The sequence below is a fragment of the Staurois parvus genome, unplaced genomic scaffold (genome assembly GCF_062004578.1).
Source record: "Staurois parvus isolate SC_StPar_1 unplaced genomic scaffold, SC_StPar_1.0 ptg000827l, whole genome shotgun sequence".
Classification (NCBI taxonomy): Eukaryota; Metazoa; Chordata; class Amphibia; order Anura; family Ranidae; genus Staurois; species Staurois parvus.
This window is the reverse complement of record NW_028318623.1, coordinates 3,230,915-3,250,772: the sequence shown is the minus strand read 5'-3', so window position 1 is coordinate 3,250,772 and position 19,858 is coordinate 3,230,915. Positions and strand designations below refer to the sequence as shown.

Genomic DNA, 19,858 nt, shown 5'->3' with positions numbered 1-19,858 from the left:
TTCTTCCCACTGACCACCAATGTAAGGGGCATTCTTCCCACTGATCACCAATGTAAGGAGCATTCTTCGCACTGACCATCAACGTAAGGAGCATTCTTCCCAATGTCCACCAATGTAAGGGATATTCTTCCCACTGACTTCCAATGTAAGGGATATTCTTCCCACTGACCACGAATTGAAAGAGCATTCTTGATTAGCTGTTTGGAATTTTGAATTGTTTTTCAGGGGTAAGGGCAGCTTTTATCAACCAGGTTACCACTACGGTTCTTTGAGCAGTGAATAATTTCTACTTTTAGGATAAGTAACCACTGCACGTTGTCATTATCTGTAAGGGGGAGGAGGAAGGATTCTTGACCACCAATGAAAGGACATTCTTACCACTGATCACCAATGTAAGGGCAATATTCCCACTGACCACCAATGTAAGGAGCATTCTTCCCACTGAACACCAATGTAAGTAGTATTCTTCCTACTGACCACCAATGTAAGGACATTCTTCCCACTGATCACCAATGTAATGGACATTCTTCCTACTGACCACCAATGTAAGGACATTCTTCCTACTGACCACCAATGTAAGGAGCATTCTTCCCACTGACCACCAATGTAAGGACCATTCTTCCCACTGACCACCAATGTAAGGACATTCTTCCCACTGATCACCAATGTAAGGACATTCTTCCCACTGACCACCAATGTAAGGGACATTCTTCCCACTGATCACCAATGTAAGGGCATCATTCCCACTGATCACCAATGTAAGGAGCATTCTTCCCACTGATCACCAATGTAAGGAGCATTCTTCCCACTGATCACCAATGTAAGGGACATTCTTCCCACTGATCATCAATGTAAGGGACATTCTTCCCACTGATCACCAATGTAAGGAGCATTCTTCCCACTGACCACCAATGTAAGGAGCATTCTTCCCACTGACCACCAATGTAAGGAGCATTCTTCCCACTGACCACCAATGTAAGAACATTCTTCCCACTGATCACCAATGTAAGAGACATTTTGCCTTGTGACCACAAATGTAAGGACCATTGTGGTTGGCGACAAAAAAATGTAAGGGACATTCTTCCCACTAAACACCGAGGAAAGGAGTATTTATTCCACAGCCCTCGCACTAATGATGTACTGTGAGCTGTAGTCATTATTAGCAGGGTTTCCCTGAGATCTGAAAGGCTTTTTTAAGGGATGTGTCTGTATTGAAAACTTTGGGAAAGGCTGCATTAAACAGATCCTACAACACATAATGGGGGGATTTACTAAAACTGGAGATCTCAGAATCTGGTGCAGCTGTGCATGGTAGCCATTCAGCTTCTAACTTCAGCATCTTCAATTAAGGTTTGGAAATAAAACCTGGAAGCTGATTGGTTTCTATGCAAAGTTGTACAAGATTTTGGACTCTTCGGTTAGTAAATAACTTGTACTGCACTTGCCTCAAATGATCTCACACTGATCTCGAATCCTCATCTAGCTCAAAAACAACTGTCTATGTCATACTGCCTCTTACCTCAAATGACTGCAGCAAAGCTAAAGATAGTGAAGCTAGAAAATCTGCATTATGATCCAGATACAATACTTTCCATTGTGACAGTGTGAAACCAAACATCACTATAATTCACTAAGAGTGTCAATATCGAGGTTTTATAGCCATACTATATAGGCAGTATGTCAGTTGTCCCTATATAAACTATATTGCCAAAAGTAATGGGCCCCCCCTCCATATCATTGGATTCAGGTGTTCCAATCCCCTCCATGGCCACAGGTGTATAAAATCATCACCTAGGCATGCAGACTGCTTCTACAGACATTTGTGAAGGAATGGGTCGCTCTCAGGAGCTCAGTGACTCCAAGCGTGGTCCCGTGATAGGTGGTCACCTGTGCAATAAGTCCATCCGTGACATTTCCTGGCTACTAAATATTCCACGCTCAACTGTTAGTGGGATTATAACAAAGTGGAAGCAACTGGGAACAACAGCAACTCAGCCACCAAGTGGTAGGCCACGTCACATGACAGAGCGGGGTCAGCGCATGCTGAAGCGCACAGTGCGCAGAAGTCGCCAACTGTCTGCAGAGTCAATAGCTAAAGACCTTCAAACTTGGTGTGGCCTTCAGATTAGTACAACAACAGTGCGTAGAGAGCTTCATGGAATGGGTTTCCATGGCCGAGCAGCTGCATCCAAGCCTTACAATCACCAAGTGCAACGCAAAGCATAGGATGTAGTGGTGTAAAGGACGCCGCCACTGGACTCTAGAGCAGTGGAGACGTGTTCTCTGGAGTGACAAATCACGCTCCTTTGCCGTCTGGCAATATAATGGATGTGTCTGGGTTTGGCGGTTGCCAGGAGAACGGTATTTGCCTGACTGCATTGTGCCAAGTGTAAGCTTTGGTGGAGGGGGGATTATGGTGTGGGGTTGTATTTCAGGGGTTGGGCTTGGCTGCTTAGTTCCAGTGAAGGGAACTCTTAAGGTGTCAGCATACCAAGTCATTTTTACTGTTTTTGGACAATTTCTTGCTCCCAACTTTGTGGGAAGAGTTTGGAGATGGCCCCTTCCTGTTCCAACATGACTGCACACCAGTGCACAAAGCAAGGTCCATAAAGACATGGAGGAGCGAGTTTGGGGTGGAGGAACTTGACTGGCCTGCACAGAGTCCTGACCTCAACCCAAAAGAACACCTTTGGGATGAATTAGAGTAGAGACTGTGAGCCAGGCCTCCTCCCCCGACATCAGTGCCTGACCTCACAAATGTGCTTCTGGAAGAATGGTCCAACCTTCCCATAGACACCTCCTAAACCTTGTGGACGGCCTTCCCAGAAGACTTGAAGCTGTTATAGCTGCAAAGGGCGGGGCCAACTCAATATTGAACCCTACGGACTAAGACTGGGATGCCATTAAATGTCATGTGTGAAAAGGCAGGCAGCCCAATACTTTTGGCATTATAGTGTATATATTCTCTAAATTTTAATTCATGTACAAAGGTTGTGATCAAAGTCGACTGTTCTTTTAAGTAGGTGATAAAGTGTATGTTTAGCCAGTCTTTTTTTTTTTTTTATTTCAAATTTAAGATTTGGGAATTTTATTTTTGGGGAGTTAAACTTACTCTTTGTACAGTGTTTTTTCTAGTGGCAATCATCACCGATATTTACTAGAACAGGTTGCAAAGGTAAATCTCCAAAAGGGAACTCCAGTTCCGGTGACAACTGTCTAAAAGGAGAATTCCCTTCGCTTTTTAGAGATTTCCTCTTCATGTTGCATTTACAGGTCAAGAAGTGAAGATAAATCTCCCTAACCCTAGGTTCACATCTGTGCGGGTGGTGCCGTTGCGGATCCGCACGAAAATCCACCCGCACAGAGAAATGCGGACCTGCGGGCGGGTGCCATTAGTTCTAATGGCACGCCGCCCGCACTGGAAAACGCAACCGTACTGGGAACCGAGGTTCCCTTGTTGGCTGCGTTTTCAGAAGAAGTGCAGGGACTTTTTTCCCTGCATGTCACGGGACACGGGACTCCATTCAAATGATTGAGCTCTCGTGCCTGTGCAAAACATGGCCCGCACAGCCATATATATATGTGAACCAGGGGTCAAGGGACACAGACAGAAAATGGGAAACTAACTAACATTTTCAACCCTTCTCTATTCTGTCCAAATCACAAAAAGTTTTGGTTAATAGTGCACTTTGATTCATGTGTCTGAATTTGGGTTTCCTATTGGAAAAAATTTAACATTAGGAAGAATATTTTAAACACAGTCTATTTTTGCTACGCACAGGTCACTCCTGCTGCACCATTTTGGATTGACGCTTTGCGCAGTGTGCAGTGAGTTGAAGCCTGAACACTGCAATGCACTCTGGTGCCCTAACCCATGAACCCTGAACTGTGCATTACGTGGAACTTTAGGTAAAAAAAGAAAAATGGAGGACAGGCAGAAGTCTTCTGCATTAAAGTTACTTACCTGCCTGTCCACCCCTGTACAGTGAGCCACACATGCGCAGCTCGCTGTACAAATTCAACAATGCCGAATCTGACTGAACTTCCACACATGCGCGGGAATAATGTCATCCCCACCCGGCCAATGACAGCAGCCGGCGATCAAGACCCAGAAGCCGGCCACCCAAAGATGTCAGCAGCTGGGCGGGTAGCAGCAGGACGCCTCATCGCTGGAGCAGAGGTGAGTATAGTTGTGTATAATCCTGACCTCTGAACTCTGTGTGTTACTTACTGCTGGCCTCTGTGCATTAGTCCTGGTTTATATCAGTGCAACAGCAAAGTCGCATGACTTTGTGCTCCAACTTGCTGTGGACTTCATTGGTTCGCTGACACTCATTGCGTCTTCATTACCAGATGTCAATGAAAGTTGCAATGACGTCGCACGAAAATAGTGCAGGAACTTTTTTCAAAGTTACTGTGTCTTGAGTTGCACAGATTTGAATGGTTGGGGAAAGACTTGTCATGCAGATTTGAACATGCAAGCCGCATGACAAGGTGTACTGTTGTGAATCAGGGCTTACTCCTGATCCCTAAATTATGTGTGTTACTTAATCCTGAACTCACCATGCTACTTCTGACCTCTGAACTCTGTGTGTTACTTGCTCCTGAACTCTATCTGCTACTTACTCCTCACTCCTAAACTCTGTGTTACTTACTCCTCAACTCTGTGTGTTACTTGCTCCTGAACTCTCTGTGTTACTTACTCCTCAACTCCATGTGCTACCTTCTCCTAACTCCTGAACTATGTGTGTTACTTACTCCTGAACTCTCTGTGTTACTTACTCCTGACCCCTGAATTATGTGTGTTACTTACTCCTGAACTCTGTGTGTTACCTATACCTGACCCCTGAACTATGTGTGTTACTTACTCCTGAACTGTGTGTGTTTCCTACTCCTGACCCCTGAACTATATGTGTGTTACTTACGCCTGAATCCTGTGTGTTTCTTACTCCTGACCCCTGAACTATGTGTGTTACTTACTCCTGAACTGTGTGTGTTACCTACTCTTGACCCCTGAACTATGTGTGTTACTTACTCCTGAACTCTGTGTGTTACCTACTCCTGACCCCTGAACTATATGTGTGTTACTTACACCTGAATCCTGTGTGTTTCTTACTCCTGACCCCTGAACTATGTGTGTTACTTACTCCTGAACCCTCTGTGTTACTTACTTCTGACCCCTGAACTATGTGTGTTGCTTACTGCTGAACTCTATGTGTTACTTACTCCTGACCCCTAGACTATGTGTGCTACTTACTCCTTACTCCTGAACTCTGTGTGTTTCTTACTCCTGACTCCAGAACTCTTTGTGTTACTTACTCCTGACCCCTGAGCTATGTGTGTCAATTACTCCAGAACTCTGTATGTTACCTACTCCTGACCCCTGAACTATATGTGTGTTACTTACTCCTGAATCCAGTGTGTTTCTTACTCCTGACCCCTGAACTATGTGTGTTTCTTACTCCTGAACCCTCTGTGTTACTTACTCTTGACCCCTGAACTCTGTGTGTTACTTACACCTGACCCCTAAACTATGTATTTCTTACTCCTGAAGTCCTTGTGCTACTTACTCCTTACTTCTGAACTTTGTGTGTTTCTTACTCCTGACTCCTGAACTATGTGTGTTACTTACTCCTGAAGTCCGTGTGCTACTTACTCTTTACTCCTGAACTGTGTGTTACTTATTCCTGACCCCTGAACTATGTGTGTTACTTACTCCTGACTCTTGAACGCTGTATGCTACTTACTACTGACCCCAGAGCTCTGTGTGTTACTTACTCCTGACTCTTGAACACTGTATGCTGCTTACTCCTCACCCCAGAGCTCTGTGTGTTACTTAATCCTGATCCCTGAATTCTGTGTGTTACTTTTACAGTGTCCCGATGGGGCACTGCAAAGGTCACATTTGAACCAGCTCTAAAGGACCAAGTTCAGTGGTATCCAGGGGCGGACTGACCATTTGGAAACCCAGGCACTGCCCGAGGGCCCAGATCAGTATGGGGGCCCCATGAGATGCCCCTGGTACCTTTTTCATAGGTTTTTTTGAGTTTGGGCAAGGACACAGGGGCCCCATGATCCCCTATTGCCCGGGGGACCCATGAGTTGTCAGTCCGCCCCTGGTGGTATCCACCCAAGGCTCACTTAGTTTCTCTAATTTACCATGGCAACCCCTGTGCTCGAAGCTATACTTTTCTAAGTGAATGGTGTCACCAAAATATAGGTTATTATATTGTTTTTGTGTGCACTAAAACTCACTAAAGTATACTTTTCTTGAAAATTTGCGTAAAACATTATGCATGTATTGTACTACAAAAATTTGCAACTGCAACCGCTTTATTCTCCAGAGTCTCTTCCAAAAAATACATTTATAATTTTTGGGGGTTCTAAGTAATTTTCTAGCAAACAAATGCTGATTTTTACATGTAGGAGAGAAATGTCTGAATTGGCCCAGACTGGAACTGGTTAAGTGAAAGAGCATTCGAAAGGATCACATCAACTGATCTATATTGATCAATACACGGTCGGTTAAAAAACAAACCTAAAAAAAAAAGAATTTAGGTAATGAAATTGACATTCTGTTCAGCCTACTATATGTGATGTATTTTGCAGTTCGCTGGGCACTTGCCATTTGTTGGCTGCAAGTGGTAGATATGAAATATATTTGTAACATTTCATATTTGCAGAAATAAAAAGAAATGTAAAACATTTTTCCTTTGGAACGGAACATGATTACTAAATAAACAAAATAAAAAGTATCCTTTTCTCATCAAGAACCTATAAAAATGTGAATATATATTTAACTCATTTATTTAAACCTACCTGGGGCGTCCACGTGGCTGTTTCTTCGAATCCTCGGAGTGGCGTCCTCGTGAAGGAGATCGGCTTCGAGCCCCTCGTGGACTACTGGAGCTTCGTAGAGTTCCCCCTGAGGATTTTTGTCCCTGCAGAGTGACAGTGTTGGCAGTGGATGCAGAGAAGACCATCCAGTCAGGCAGTGAGAGGCTGTTGTCACTATTGGCACGAAGAAGAACATGGGGAACAGAAAGAGCTTTTCCGCTTTCTCTGCGATGGACGGCATAGGAAGGAGATTCTTGAAAAGGAACTGTATGAAAAAATAATGTGGATATATTACTGTTAAATAACAGTAGCTGACTATGAATGGGCGAATGGAACACAATTATTAATCACTAAGACAGGGTTTCTTAACCAGGGTTCCATGGAACTTTAGGGTTCCTCCAGAGGTTCCTAGGGGTTCTTTGACAATGAACAATTTCTTCCTCTCAGAAATGTTCCCACTGACACCATTGATCTTTTTAGCTATCTATAAGGGGGTAATTCTTCCCCATGAGCACATGTGTAAAGAGCATTCTTCCCAATGACCATCACAATAATGTATCATGAGTTGTAGATATAGTAGGTTTTAGCAGGGGTTCCAGAGACTGGGATGTTCTTTCAAGGGTTCCTCTGTGTTGAAAAAGACTGCACTAAGACATAAAGTCAGGAGTCTATAGGTTAGGTACAGCAGACATAACAAATTTCATGAAGTGGGTAGGTTCAATCCACTACTAGCCCCTCACTGCATCCATACAAGATCCCCCATCATGACCGAGGTAACCTAAGTTTGACTTTTTGTAGATACCAAAGACTAAAGGCTCCCCATAGACCAAATATGTTGTTCTCAGTATTTCTCAATTGTAAATGAACTGATCTGCAAGAAATGTGTTCATCAATGGTAATATTTGAATCTGTATTGGAGAGACAGGAGCACCAGGGGTCCAGAGTGATAATACACCTCATGAAAGGTTAATAGTAATTTATTGAAAGTCAAAAATGTACAGATCAAGCCAACGTGTTTCAGAGCAATATGTCTCCCCAATCTTCAGGGCTGTTGGTACATGTAAATGGAAATGGGTGGGTATATTCCCCCGAAACGCGTTGGCCTGGCTTGTTCATTTTTGAGCAGTGTGGTCTGGTTCAGGTGCAGATTACAGGCTCATTGACTTCTACGGGAACCACTTCTGAATCGGGCAGACTGACAACTCATGGTCCATAAAGACACGGATGAGTGAGTTTGGGGTGAAGGAACTTGACTGGCCTGCACCTCAACCCGATAGAACACCTTTGGGATGAATTAAAGCGGAGACTGTGAGCCAGGTCTCCTCCCCCGACATCAGTGCCTGACCTCACAAATGTGCTTCTGGAAGAATGGTCAAACCTTCCCATAGACACCCTCCTAAACCTTGTGGACGGCCTTCCCAGAAGAGTTGAAGCTGTTATAGCTGCAAAGGGCGGAGCCAACTCAATATTGAACCCTACGGACTAAGACTGGGGGGCCATTAAAGTTCATGTGCGTGTAAAGGCAGGTGGCCCAATCAGGGACGGACTGACAACTCATGGGGCCCCCGGGCAATAGGGGATCATGGGGCCCCTGCGTCCTTGCCCAAACTCAAAAAAGCCTATGAAAAAGGTACCAGGGGCATCTCATGGGGCCCCATACTGACCCCGGGCCCTCGGGCAGTGCCCGAGTTTCCAAATGGTCAGTCCGCCCCTGTTCTGAATCACACATCGTAAGTTTGTGAACCATGATTTCAGGGCATTTTTCGCTCCTGATCCTGATGTAAACCTGACTTGAAACGCTGAACAACTACTTTGTCAATTAGCTGTGAAAACAGAGCTTCATTTTGCACCGCACATGTATGAATCCACACTAAAACTGCATTACATAGTTAGTCTGGCTGACAAAAGTCCATCCAGTTCAACCAATAAAAAAAAAAATCATAAACCTACACCCACAGTCGATCCAGAGGAAGGCAAAAAAACCCAGCACAGCATGATCCAATTTGTTCCTGTTGGGAAAAAAATTCCTTCCTGATCCCCCGAGAGGCAATCAGATATTCCCTGGGTCAACTTATAAATGTTATATCCAGTTATATTCTGTGTATCCAAGAAAGAATCCAGGACTTTTTTGAAGCAATCCATAAACTGGCCAGAACCAACTCTTAAGGAAATCTATTCCACATTTTCACAGCTCTTACTGTAAAGAAACCTTTCGGTGTTTGGAGATTAAATTTCTTTTCCTCCAGATGCATTGAGGCAACTTATTTAAAAAATCTGGAGGTTATCATTTTTCATATACAGCTGAGTTTGTAAAACATTCCCCAAACTATTCATTTTCTGAAAGCACATAAGCCGTAGAATAAAAAAAATTGCGACTGATTTTTTAGGTCCTTCAATATTTGCGCAAATGTTTATCAAATCACTATCAAAAATACACTATAAAAATGTTAGACTAAAACACAGTTTACTAGGCTACAGTGATGAAGGAACGGTGTTCATTCAAGAAGAGGTTGGTAAACACGTCACATTTACCAGCCTCCTGATCTCCATCCTGATACCAATCTTACCAATCTCCCACCAAAGCAGCAGCTGCAGCCAGTGGGAGATGGAGAAGGGGAAGCCGGCCGGCAGTACTGTGGGGGGCGGGGCTGCTGGGTGGGGGGTATTCTGGGTCTGAGTGTCATGGGGGGGGAATATATTTGAAAAGTTTGATATCCCTTGAGGCTCCCCTGCAGTAGCTGATGCCAGTCAGAGGGGGAGGAGGGAAGCTGGCCAGCAGCACTGCAGGGAAGGGGTGTTAAAGGACAAGGCATTTGCCTAGGGTGGCATTTTTTAGGGGGGCAGCGCTGCCCCCCTGGAAGAAGAAACCTATGCGGCATGGGGACAAGGTGGGATCTGAGAGGAGCTGCTTGATGGTGTATACAGAGCTCAACTGTTGTTCCCAGGGCTCTCTCGGGTGGGGGAGGGGATGGGGCAGGGGTGTTGTTGGTCACTGTCAGGCTCTCTCGGTGCTGGGGGGGGGGGTGTCTGGTGTTGATCAGTGTCAGGCTCTCTCCATGCGGGGGGTCTGGTATTGGTTGGTGTCAGGCTCTCTCTGCTGGGGAGGGGGGCTGTCCGATTTCTGTGTTGCCTAGGGCAGCACAAAACCTAAATACATCATACGGGGCATGGGGTTGGAGCAGCAGGGAGGATCAATTTGCAGAGTTGACTTCCCTGCAGGACCGAATCTGGAGGAAGAGGAGAAGAAGCCGGAAGCTGCATAAGAGACACTGTGACAGCCGGGTGCCCACTGCGCATGCGCGAGAAGCGCTGCGCTTTGTGAATGGCCCGGCGTCTTCTGGGACCTGTCATGTGTCCCAAAAGACTCCGGACCATTCACAAAGCGCAGTGCTTCTCGCGCATGCGCAGTGGGCACTCGGCTGTCACAGAAGCCGGCGTGGGAAAACTGTACAGCGCTGGAGTGAGGAACAGGTAAGGTCCTGCAGCAGAGAAGAGCTAAGCGGCCGGCCCGGTATTCTGACATGGTGGCGGCAGAAACACCGGACCGGCCGCTCCATATTCACTCCATAAGACGCACTGACATTTTCCACCCTTTTTTGGGTGGAAAAAGTGCGTCCTATGGAGCGAAAAATACGGTACCTATTTATTTGGCATAACATCCTTTTTATATGTTACCAGAAAATTGTGTATTATTTGTATTTGTGTTCCCTAAAATTCATAAAAATTTTACAAAAAAAATGTATTGGAAAAACTGCTGCGCAAATACCGTGTGACATAAAAAATTTGTAACACCCACCATTTTATTCTCTAGGGACTCCACTTACAAATATATAAAACTGGTGCTCTCTGTTGGGTTGCCTTTATACCAGGTTATTATTGTGAAGATGAAAAAAATTGTAAGCATGCCAATAATATTTTAATAAGAATACAGGGAATGGCAGATTAAATATTATCAAAATGAATGGCTGAAAGGAGTACTGGAAGAAGCAGAATTTTAAATTCTTTAAAGTGGTTGTAAATCTCAGACATATAAACAAAGCATATCCCTCTATTTTGGGGATTTGTCTTAATAAAGAGCACTAAGTGTCATTTCTGTCCACTGCCTCACTCCTCTGCTATCAGCATGAATCACTTCTGACAGGTTTTCCTGACACCAAGAGAAAAATGGTGACAGGGGAGGGAGCTCCAGCAAATGGACAGCCTCAGCTCTGTTTCTGTGTGCTGTGTGGAAGGGGGGGGGGGTGTCTCTTCCCTACAATCAGCTCTCAGAGCTCTCCTAACTGAGCTCTGCAGTGTTTAGTTTTAGCTCCCTCTTTTTTTCTGAACTCTCAGATAAGCCTTTTAAATTCTGGATTTAAAGAAGAAAAGACTGCAGATAAACAGGTACAACTTATGTAGGAGGATTTGTTTCATCTCTATGTATTACCTGAGGCCAGTCACTTCACCGGGTATATGTAAGGGTTTACAACACTTTAATCTATAACACACACTCACTTTTTTTTCATTTATATATATACATTATATTGCCAAACGTATTGGCCCCGCCCTCCAAATCATTGGATTCAGGTGTTCCAATCACCTCAATGGTCACATTTTTATAAAATCATCACCTAGGCATGCAGACTGCTTCTACAAACATTGGTGAAAGAATGGGTCGCTCTCAGGAGCTCAGTGACTCCAAGCGTGGTCCCGTGATAGGTTGTCACCTGTGCAATACGTCCATCCGTGACATTTCCTGCCTACTAAATATTCCACGCTCAACTGTTAGTGGGATTATAACAAAGTGGAAGCAACTGGGAACAACAGCAACTCAGCCACCAAGTGGTAGGCCACGTCACATGACAGAGCGGGGTCAGCGCATGCTGAAGCACACAGTGCGCAGAAGTCACCAACTGTCTGCAGAGTCAATAGCTAAAGACCTGCAAACTTGGTGTGGCCTTCAGATTAGTACAACAACAGTGCATAGAGAGCTTCATGGAATGGGTTTCCATGGCCGAGCAGCTGCATCCAAGCCTTACATCACCAAGTGCAATGTAAAGCACGCCGCCACTGGACTCTAGAGCAGTGGAGACGTGTTCTCTGGAGTGACCAATCACGCTTCTCTGTCTGGCAATCTGATGGATGTGTCTGGGTTTGGTGGTTTTCAGGAGAACGGTACTTACCTGACTGCATTGTGTCATTTGTAAAGTTTGGTGGAGGGGGGGATTAGGGTGTGGGGTTGTTTTTCAGGGGTTGGGCTAGTTCCAGTGAAGGGAACTCTTTAGGCGTCAGCATACCAAGACATTTTGGACAATTTCATGCTCTCAACCTTGTGGGAATAGTTTGGGGATGACCCCTTCCTGTTCCAACATGACTGCACACCAGTGCACAAAACAAGGTCCATAAAGACATGGAGGAGCCAGTTTGGGGTGGAGGAACTTGACTGGCCTGCACAGAGTCCTGACCTCAACCCCATAGAACACCTTTGGGATAAATTAGAGCGCAGAACTCTTAAGGCGTCAGCATACCAAGTCATTATTACCATTTTTGGACAATTTCATGCTCCCAGCTTTGTGGGAACAGTTTGGGAATGTCATGAACATGACTGCGCACCAGTGCACAAAGCAAGGTCCATAAAGACACGGATGAGTGAGTTTGGGGTGGAGGAACTTGGCTGGCCTGCACCTCAACCCGATGGAACACCTTTGGGATGAATTACAGCGGAGACTGTGAGCCAGGCCTCCTCCCCCGACATCAGTGCCTGACCTGACAAATGTGGTTCTGGAAGAATGGTCCAACCTTCCCATAGACACCCTCCTAAACCTTGTGGACGGCCTTCCCAGAAGAGTTATTATTATTATTATTATACAGTATTTATAAAGCGCCAATAGTTCGCTCAGCGCTCGCTGTACATTACAGAGGGGGACAGAACATGTGACAGAACAATACCAATACAATGCAAAACATGAGGGGATCGAGAGCCCTGCTCTTTGGAGCTTACAATCTAGGAGGGAGGGGATGGTGTCACAGGAGGAGATAGCTGTGAGTGATGGAGTGGTAGGAAGAGTGGAGGAGGTCGGCAAGTTAGCAGGGGGTGGGGTAGGTTTCCCTGAAGAGATGGGTTTTCAGGGTGCGCCTAAAGGAGAGGAGAGTAGATGATAATCTGATGGGTTGGGGCAGGGAGTTCCAGAGGATGGGTGACACCCTGGAGAAGTCCTGGAGGCGGGCATGGGAGGAGGAGACCAGGGAACTAGAGAGAAGGAGGTCTTGTGAGGAGTGTGCGTGTTGGGCGGTACTTGGTTATTAGGTCAGTGATGTAGTTCGGGGCAGTATGGTGGACAGCTTTGTACGTCAGATGTTGAAGCTGTTATAGCTGCAAAGGGCGGGGCCAACTCAATATTGAACCCTACGGACTAAGACTGGGATGCCATTAAAGTTCATGTGCATGTAAAGGCAGGCGGCCCAATCAGGGACGGACTGACAACTCATGGGGCGCACCGGGCAATAGGGGATCATGGGGCCCCTGTGTCCTTGCCCAAACTCAAAAAAGCCTATGAAAAAGGTACCAGGGGCATCTCATGGGGCCTCCTACTGACCCCGGGCCCTCGGGCAGTGCCCGAGTTTCCAAATGGTCAGTCTGCCCCTGGGCCCAATACTTTTGGCAATATAGTGTATATTTTTAGGGCATGCAAATGCAACTGAAGAGGCACCCATACTATATTTCACAACGTGTAAATGAAATGTTCAAAGGACTGCTCATGTTTAGCAGCAAGTTACTCACCGACATCAGTGTCCCTGTGGCTCTTTATTAACTCCCCCAATTCAAAATTTCCTGAAATAACAGCTACCTGCAAGAAGAATAAGAACAAGTCATGAAGAGGGACAGGATAGGAATTGGATTTAGTATTAACATTACACAAAGAAAAAAGCATAAATTGTGGGTTTTCATACCCAATGATTGGAGGAAAAAAACAATGTGAACTGAAAAGTAACTGATAATTTTTAATTATGCAGACTTCAAAAGCCAGGGGCTGAGGAAGGGAAAAGAATTAATTAAAAATACAAGAAAAAGCTACCATACTCTGTTTGTAACAAACATATTTACTGAATGCTAATATAAAGCGGGATGTTCAAGAATTAAAACGGTATTAAACCCAAAAACAATTATCTAATAAATTGCAGCTTAGCAATCATTAGATGTGGTGGCCGCATTAGTTTTCTTTTTTTTTAGGCTTTTCCTTCCTTTTGTTTCACCTGGTGATCTGGCCAGTAACACACCTCCTGTATTAGAGTGCCCCCACTCTGGATGAAGCAGCACAGGGGGCAGCAGCATTTTGGGTCTGGAGGGAAGGGAGTGTTAGGTGGACTAGCAGATTTATATACACTAACAAATTGAAAGTGAACTCCAGCTCACACTTTATAAGCAGCTACAGAAACAGTTTAAAGGGGGGCAATGGGATAAAGGTAGTCATTGTAAGTACCCCTGCCAGTGTTAAATGGTTTGTGTTTGGTTTCTACAAGAGAGATTTTGACCTGATGAAGGCTCATGCATGTTCTCATACTATGGCCTGATGAAGGATCATGCATGTTCTCATACTATGGCCTGATGAAGGATCATGCATGTTCTCATACTATGGCCTGATGAAGGATCATGCATGTTCTCATACTAGGCCTGATGAAGGATCATGCATGTTCTCATACTAGGCCTGATGAAGGATCATGCATGTTCTCATACTATGGCCTGATGAAGGATCATGCATGTTCTCTCATACTATGGCCTGATGAAGGCGCATGCATGTTCTCATACTATGGCCTGATGAAGGATCATGCATGTTCTCATACTATGGCCTGATGGAGGATCATGCATGTTCTGAACACGTCCCACACCTACAGCTCCTGTACCTGGAGCTGACATCACTCCCACCTGCCCTGAGGATCCACACTGACCAGAAAGTACTGGGAACCACAAGCACAGCCAAGGACATTGCTTTGGAGACTTGCCTGCAGCAGGACCAGCCAGGAGCTGCTCAGCGGTTGACACCCGTTTGACAAATGCTCATTTGACTACTACTATTGTGAGTTGGCAATTTTGTGGAATAAATTATTTGCTTTTATTGCTGCACTTAGATGGCGCTGCTTCTCTCTCTTTTAGTATAAAAATCTCCTGCTGAAAATCTATACTGATATGGACGGGGTAATGTGTTAGGAACGTAAGGACGCCCCATCGTTTGATGGAAATGAAAATTATTCAGCTACAGAGAACTGAATTCAAAGACACCCTGAAAATCAAACTGAAAAAACAATGCAGCAGGCGAGTCCATTTTGCTGAAATGTCCTTGCAGCAACTCAGAATGGTCCTCAGTAGTTTGTATGGCCCCCACGTGCTTGTATGTATGCCTGACAACGTCGGGGGAGGCTCCTAATGAGACGATGGATGGTGCCCTGGGGTACTTCCTCCCAGATCTGGACCAGATATCCCAGAGGTGTTCTATTGGCAGGGGCAGACTGACAACTCATGGAGGCCCCCGGGGAATAGGGGATTATGGGGCCCCTGTGTCCTTGCCCAAACTCAAAAAAGCCTATGAAAAAGGTGCCAGGGGCATCTCATGGGGGACCCCTACGGACCCCAGGCCCTCGGGCTGTGCCCGAGTTTCCAAATGGTCAGTCTGCCCCTGTCTATTGGATTTAGGTCAGGCGAGTGTGGGGGCCATTCAGTGGTATCAATTCCTTCATCCTCCCAGAACTACCTGCATACACTGGCCACATGAGGCCGGGCATTGTCGTGCACCAGGAGGAACCCCGGACCCACTGCACCAGGAGGAACCCAGGACCCACTGCACCAGGAGGAACCCAGGACCCACTGCACCAGGAGGAACCCAGGACCCACTGCACCAGCGTAGGGCCTGACAATAGGTCCAAGGATTTCATTGTCTAGCTTGTAGAAGTCTGTGCATCCCTCCATGGATATGCCTCCCCAGACCATCACTGACCCACCACCAAAACGGTCATGCTGAACGACGTTACAGGCAACAGAACGTTCTCCACGGCTTCTCCAGACCCTTTCATGTCTGTCACATGTGCTCAGGGTGAACCTGTTCTCATCTGTGAAAAGCACAGGGCGCCAGTGGTGGACCTGCCAATTCTGGTGTTTAATGGCAAATGCTTATTGAGCTCTATGGTGCTGAGCAGTGAGCACAGGGCCCACTAGAGGATGTCGGGCCCTCAGGACACCCTCATGAAGTCTGTTTCTGATTGTTTGGTCGGAGACATTCACACCAGTGGCCTGCTGGAGGTCATTTTGTAGGGCTCTGGCAGGGCTCATCCTGTTCCTCCTTGCACAAAGGAGCAGATACCGGTCCTGCTGATGGGTTAAGGATCTTCTACGGCCCTGTCCACCTCTCCTACAGTAACTGCCTGTCTCCTGGAATCTCCTCCATGCTCTTGAGACTGTGCTGGGAGACACAGAAAACCTTCTGGCAATGGCACGTATTGGACTGCCTGTGCAACCTCTGTAGGGTCCAGGTATGGCCTCATGCTACCAGTAGTGACACTGACCCTAGCCAAATGCAAAACTAGTGAAAAACAGTCAGAAAACATGAGTAGGGAAATAAATGTCAGTGGCCTCCACCTGCAAAACCATGCCTGTTTTGGGGGTTGCCTCATTGTTGCCCATCTAGTGCACCTGTTGTTAATTTCATTAACACCAAAGCAGCTGAAACTGATCACCAACCCCCTCTGCTACTTACCTGACCAGATCAATATCACAGGAGTTTCATTGACTTGATGCTAGACTCTGATTAAAAAGTGTTTCTTTAATTTTTTTGAACAGTGTATTATCAAATCAGACGGATTCAAATCTAAAGGATTCAATATTTTTGGATGCTAGTCCATCCCACCAAGAGAATTGGTATGAGCTGATTGGACAATATTGACTGGCGTCACGTGAATCCAAATGAACGAATGCAACAAAATTCAGATCCATTCATTATCTGAATCCGAATTATCGAACAAATTCAAAAACTGAATTAATTTCCCCATCGGCCCAAACTACTATCGCATCATGTGAGGTCATCCAGATGAAAGGAATGAATTCATTATGTTCGTTATAACTTTTTTTTGAATTGTTGAAATTCATTAATATGTCCATTTGGAGATTCGTATACATCAGAGTCTCTGAAAATTACATTTTTTACTGAAAACGAATTGTAACGAAATGAAATGCATATGTCTAAAAAACATTATAAATACTTTTTTTCTCTGTTTTATAAGTGACCATACAGAATACCCTCATTGGAGGAGAGCAGGCTGAGATTCCAGCGCAGATGGAGAACTGACCACGGTGTGCTCTCATGCCTGGTGTGGTCAGTTTTTAATAGGAAAGCAGAGGGACTGGCAGGAACACCAGAGATTTCACACAAATGAGGCAATACAAGGAGAAAGGGAAACTTGGTACAGCAGGCACATATTAGGATTATGAAATGTTGAGTTTACATTTTATTTAAAAGTTCTTTTTTTTTTTGGTAAAATAACAAACATCTTATACTTACCTGCTGTATGCGGTGGTTTTGCACAGAGCAGCCTGAATCTTCCTCTTGTCGGGTTCCCTCGCAGGCTCTCCTGGCTCCTTCTTTTTATCTGGTGCCTCCAGAGCAAGCAGCTTGCTATGGGGGGCACCCGCTGCTCTGTGTGTGAATGGAATTGGATGCGACTTGGCCCCAACATCTCTCTGACTGGCTCTGATTGACAGCAGTGGGAGCCAATGGCTCCCACTTGCTGTCTCAGCCATTGAGGAGTCAGAGACCCAGGGCAGCCGAAGCTGTTGTGCACATCGATGGATCGCAGTGAGGCTCAGGTAATTATTGAAGAGGCTGGGGGCACTGCTGCACACAGGAGGTTTTTTCAACTTCATGGATAGAATGCATGAAGGTAAAAACCTTGAGCCTTTACAACCACTTTTATATAATTTCTATTTTTATTTTAGGTACTTATATAGCGACAATTTACACTGCGCTTTACATATACAGTCAGGTCCATAAATATTGGGACATCGACACAATTCTAACATTTTTGGCTCTATACACCACCACAATGGATTTGAAATGAAACAAACAAGATGTGCTTTAACTGCAGACTGTCAGCTTTAATTTGAGGGTATTTACATCCAAATCAGGTGAACGGTGTAGGAATTACAACAGTTTGCATATGTGCCTCCCACTTGTTAATTCACCAAAAGTAATGGGACAGAATAATAATCATAAATCAAACTTTCACTTTTTAATACTTGGTTGCAAATCCTTTGCAGTCAATTACAGGCAGAAGTCTGGAACGCATAGACATCACCAGACGCTGGGTTTCATCCCTGGTGATGCTCTGCCAGGCCTCTACTGCAACTGTCTTCAGTTCCTGCTTGTTCTTGGGGCATTTTCCCTTCAGTTTTGTCTTCAGCAAGTGAAATGCTCAATCGGATTCAGGTCAGGTGATTGACTTGGCCATTGCAGAACATTCCACTTCTTTCCCTTAAAAAACTCTTTGGTTGCTTTTGCAGTCTGCTTTGGGTCATTGTCCATCTGCACTGTGAAGCGTCCAATGAGTTCTGAAGCATATGGCTGAATATGAGCAGATAATATTGCCCGAAACACTTCCAATTCATCCTGCTGCTTCTGTCAGCAGTCACATCATCAATAAATACAAGAGAACCAGTTCCATTGGCAGCCATACATGCCCATGCCATGACACTACCACCACCATGCTACACTGATGAGGTGGTATGCTTAGGATCATGAGCAGTTCCTTTCATTCTCCATACTCTTCTCTTCCCATCACTCTGGTACAAGTTGATCTCGGTCTCATCTGTCCATAGGATGTTGTTCCAGAACTGTGAAGGCTTTTTTACATGTCGTTTGGCAAACTCTAATCTGGCCTTCCTGTTTTTGAGGCTCACCAATGGTTTCCATCTTGTGGTGAACCCTCTGTATTCACTCTGGTGAAGTCTTCTCTTGATTGTTGACTTTGACACACATACACCTACCTCCTGGAGAGTGTTCTTGATCTGGCAAACTGTTGTGAAGGGTGTTTTCTTCACCAGGGAGAGAATTCTTTGGTCATCCACCACAGTTGTTTTCCGTGGTCTTCCGGGTCTTTTGGTGTTGCTGAGCTCACCGGTGCGTTCCTTCTTTTTAAGAATGTTCCAAACAGTTGTTTTGGCCACGCCTAATGTTTTTGCTATCTCTCTGATGGGTTTGTTTTGTTTTTTCAGCCTAATGATGGCTTGCTTCACTGATAGTGACAGCTCTTTGGATCTCATCTTGAGAGTTGACAGCAACAGATTCCAAATACAAATAGCACACTTGAAATGAACTCTGGACCTTTTATCTGCTCATTGTAATTGGGATAATGAGGGAATAACACACACCTGGCCATGGAAGAGCTGAGAAGCCTATTGTCCCATTACTTTTGGTCCCTTAACAAGTGGGAGGCACATATGCAAACTGTTGTAATTCCTACACCGTTCACCTGATTTGGATGTAAATACCCTCAAATTAAAGCTGACAGTCTGCAGTTAAAGCACATCTTGTTTGTTTCATTTCAAATCCATTGTGGTGATGTATAGAGCCAAAAATGTTAGAATTGTGTCCATGTCCCAATATTTATGGACCTGACTGTATATTACATTCACATCAGTCCCTAACCCTCAAGGGGTGTACAATCTAAGGTCCCTAACTCACATTCATACATACACATACTAGGGCCAATTTGGACAGGAGCCAATTAGCCTACCAGCAGGTCTTTGGAGTGTGGGAGGAAACTGGAGTACCTGGAGGAAACCCACACAGGCACAGGGAGAACATGCAGACTCCAGGCAGCTGGTGCCGTAGTCGGGATTCAAACCAATGACCCTAGTACTGCTGAGAAGAGGTGCTAACCATTTCAACACTGTGCTGCCCCATTTCTATTGAGATTCAAATCATCCAAGTTTTATCACCTTGGAGCAGGGGCGGACTGACAACTCATGGGGCCCCCGGGCAATAGGGGATCAAGGGGC

The 19,858-nt window shown here is 45.2% G+C and overlaps 1 protein-coding gene across 1 annotated transcript in view; it reads right to left on the bottom strand.

Annotated features, from left to right (window-relative positions):
• Positions 1 to 19,858, bottom strand: part of SHANK1 (SH3 and multiple ankyrin repeat domains 1) — a 724,545-nt gene that overhangs the window by 210,671 nt on the left and 494,016 nt on the right. Inside the window, exons 10-11 of the mRNA XM_089655187.1 lie at positions 13,598 to 13,664; positions 6,820 to 7,102 (exon numbers count right to left, since the gene is read on the bottom strand). Coding sequence (XP_089511313.1) covers positions 6,820 to 7,102; positions 13,598 to 13,664 — 350 coding nt within the window. The remainder of the gene's footprint in view (positions 1 to 6,819; positions 7,103 to 13,597; positions 13,665 to 19,858) is intronic.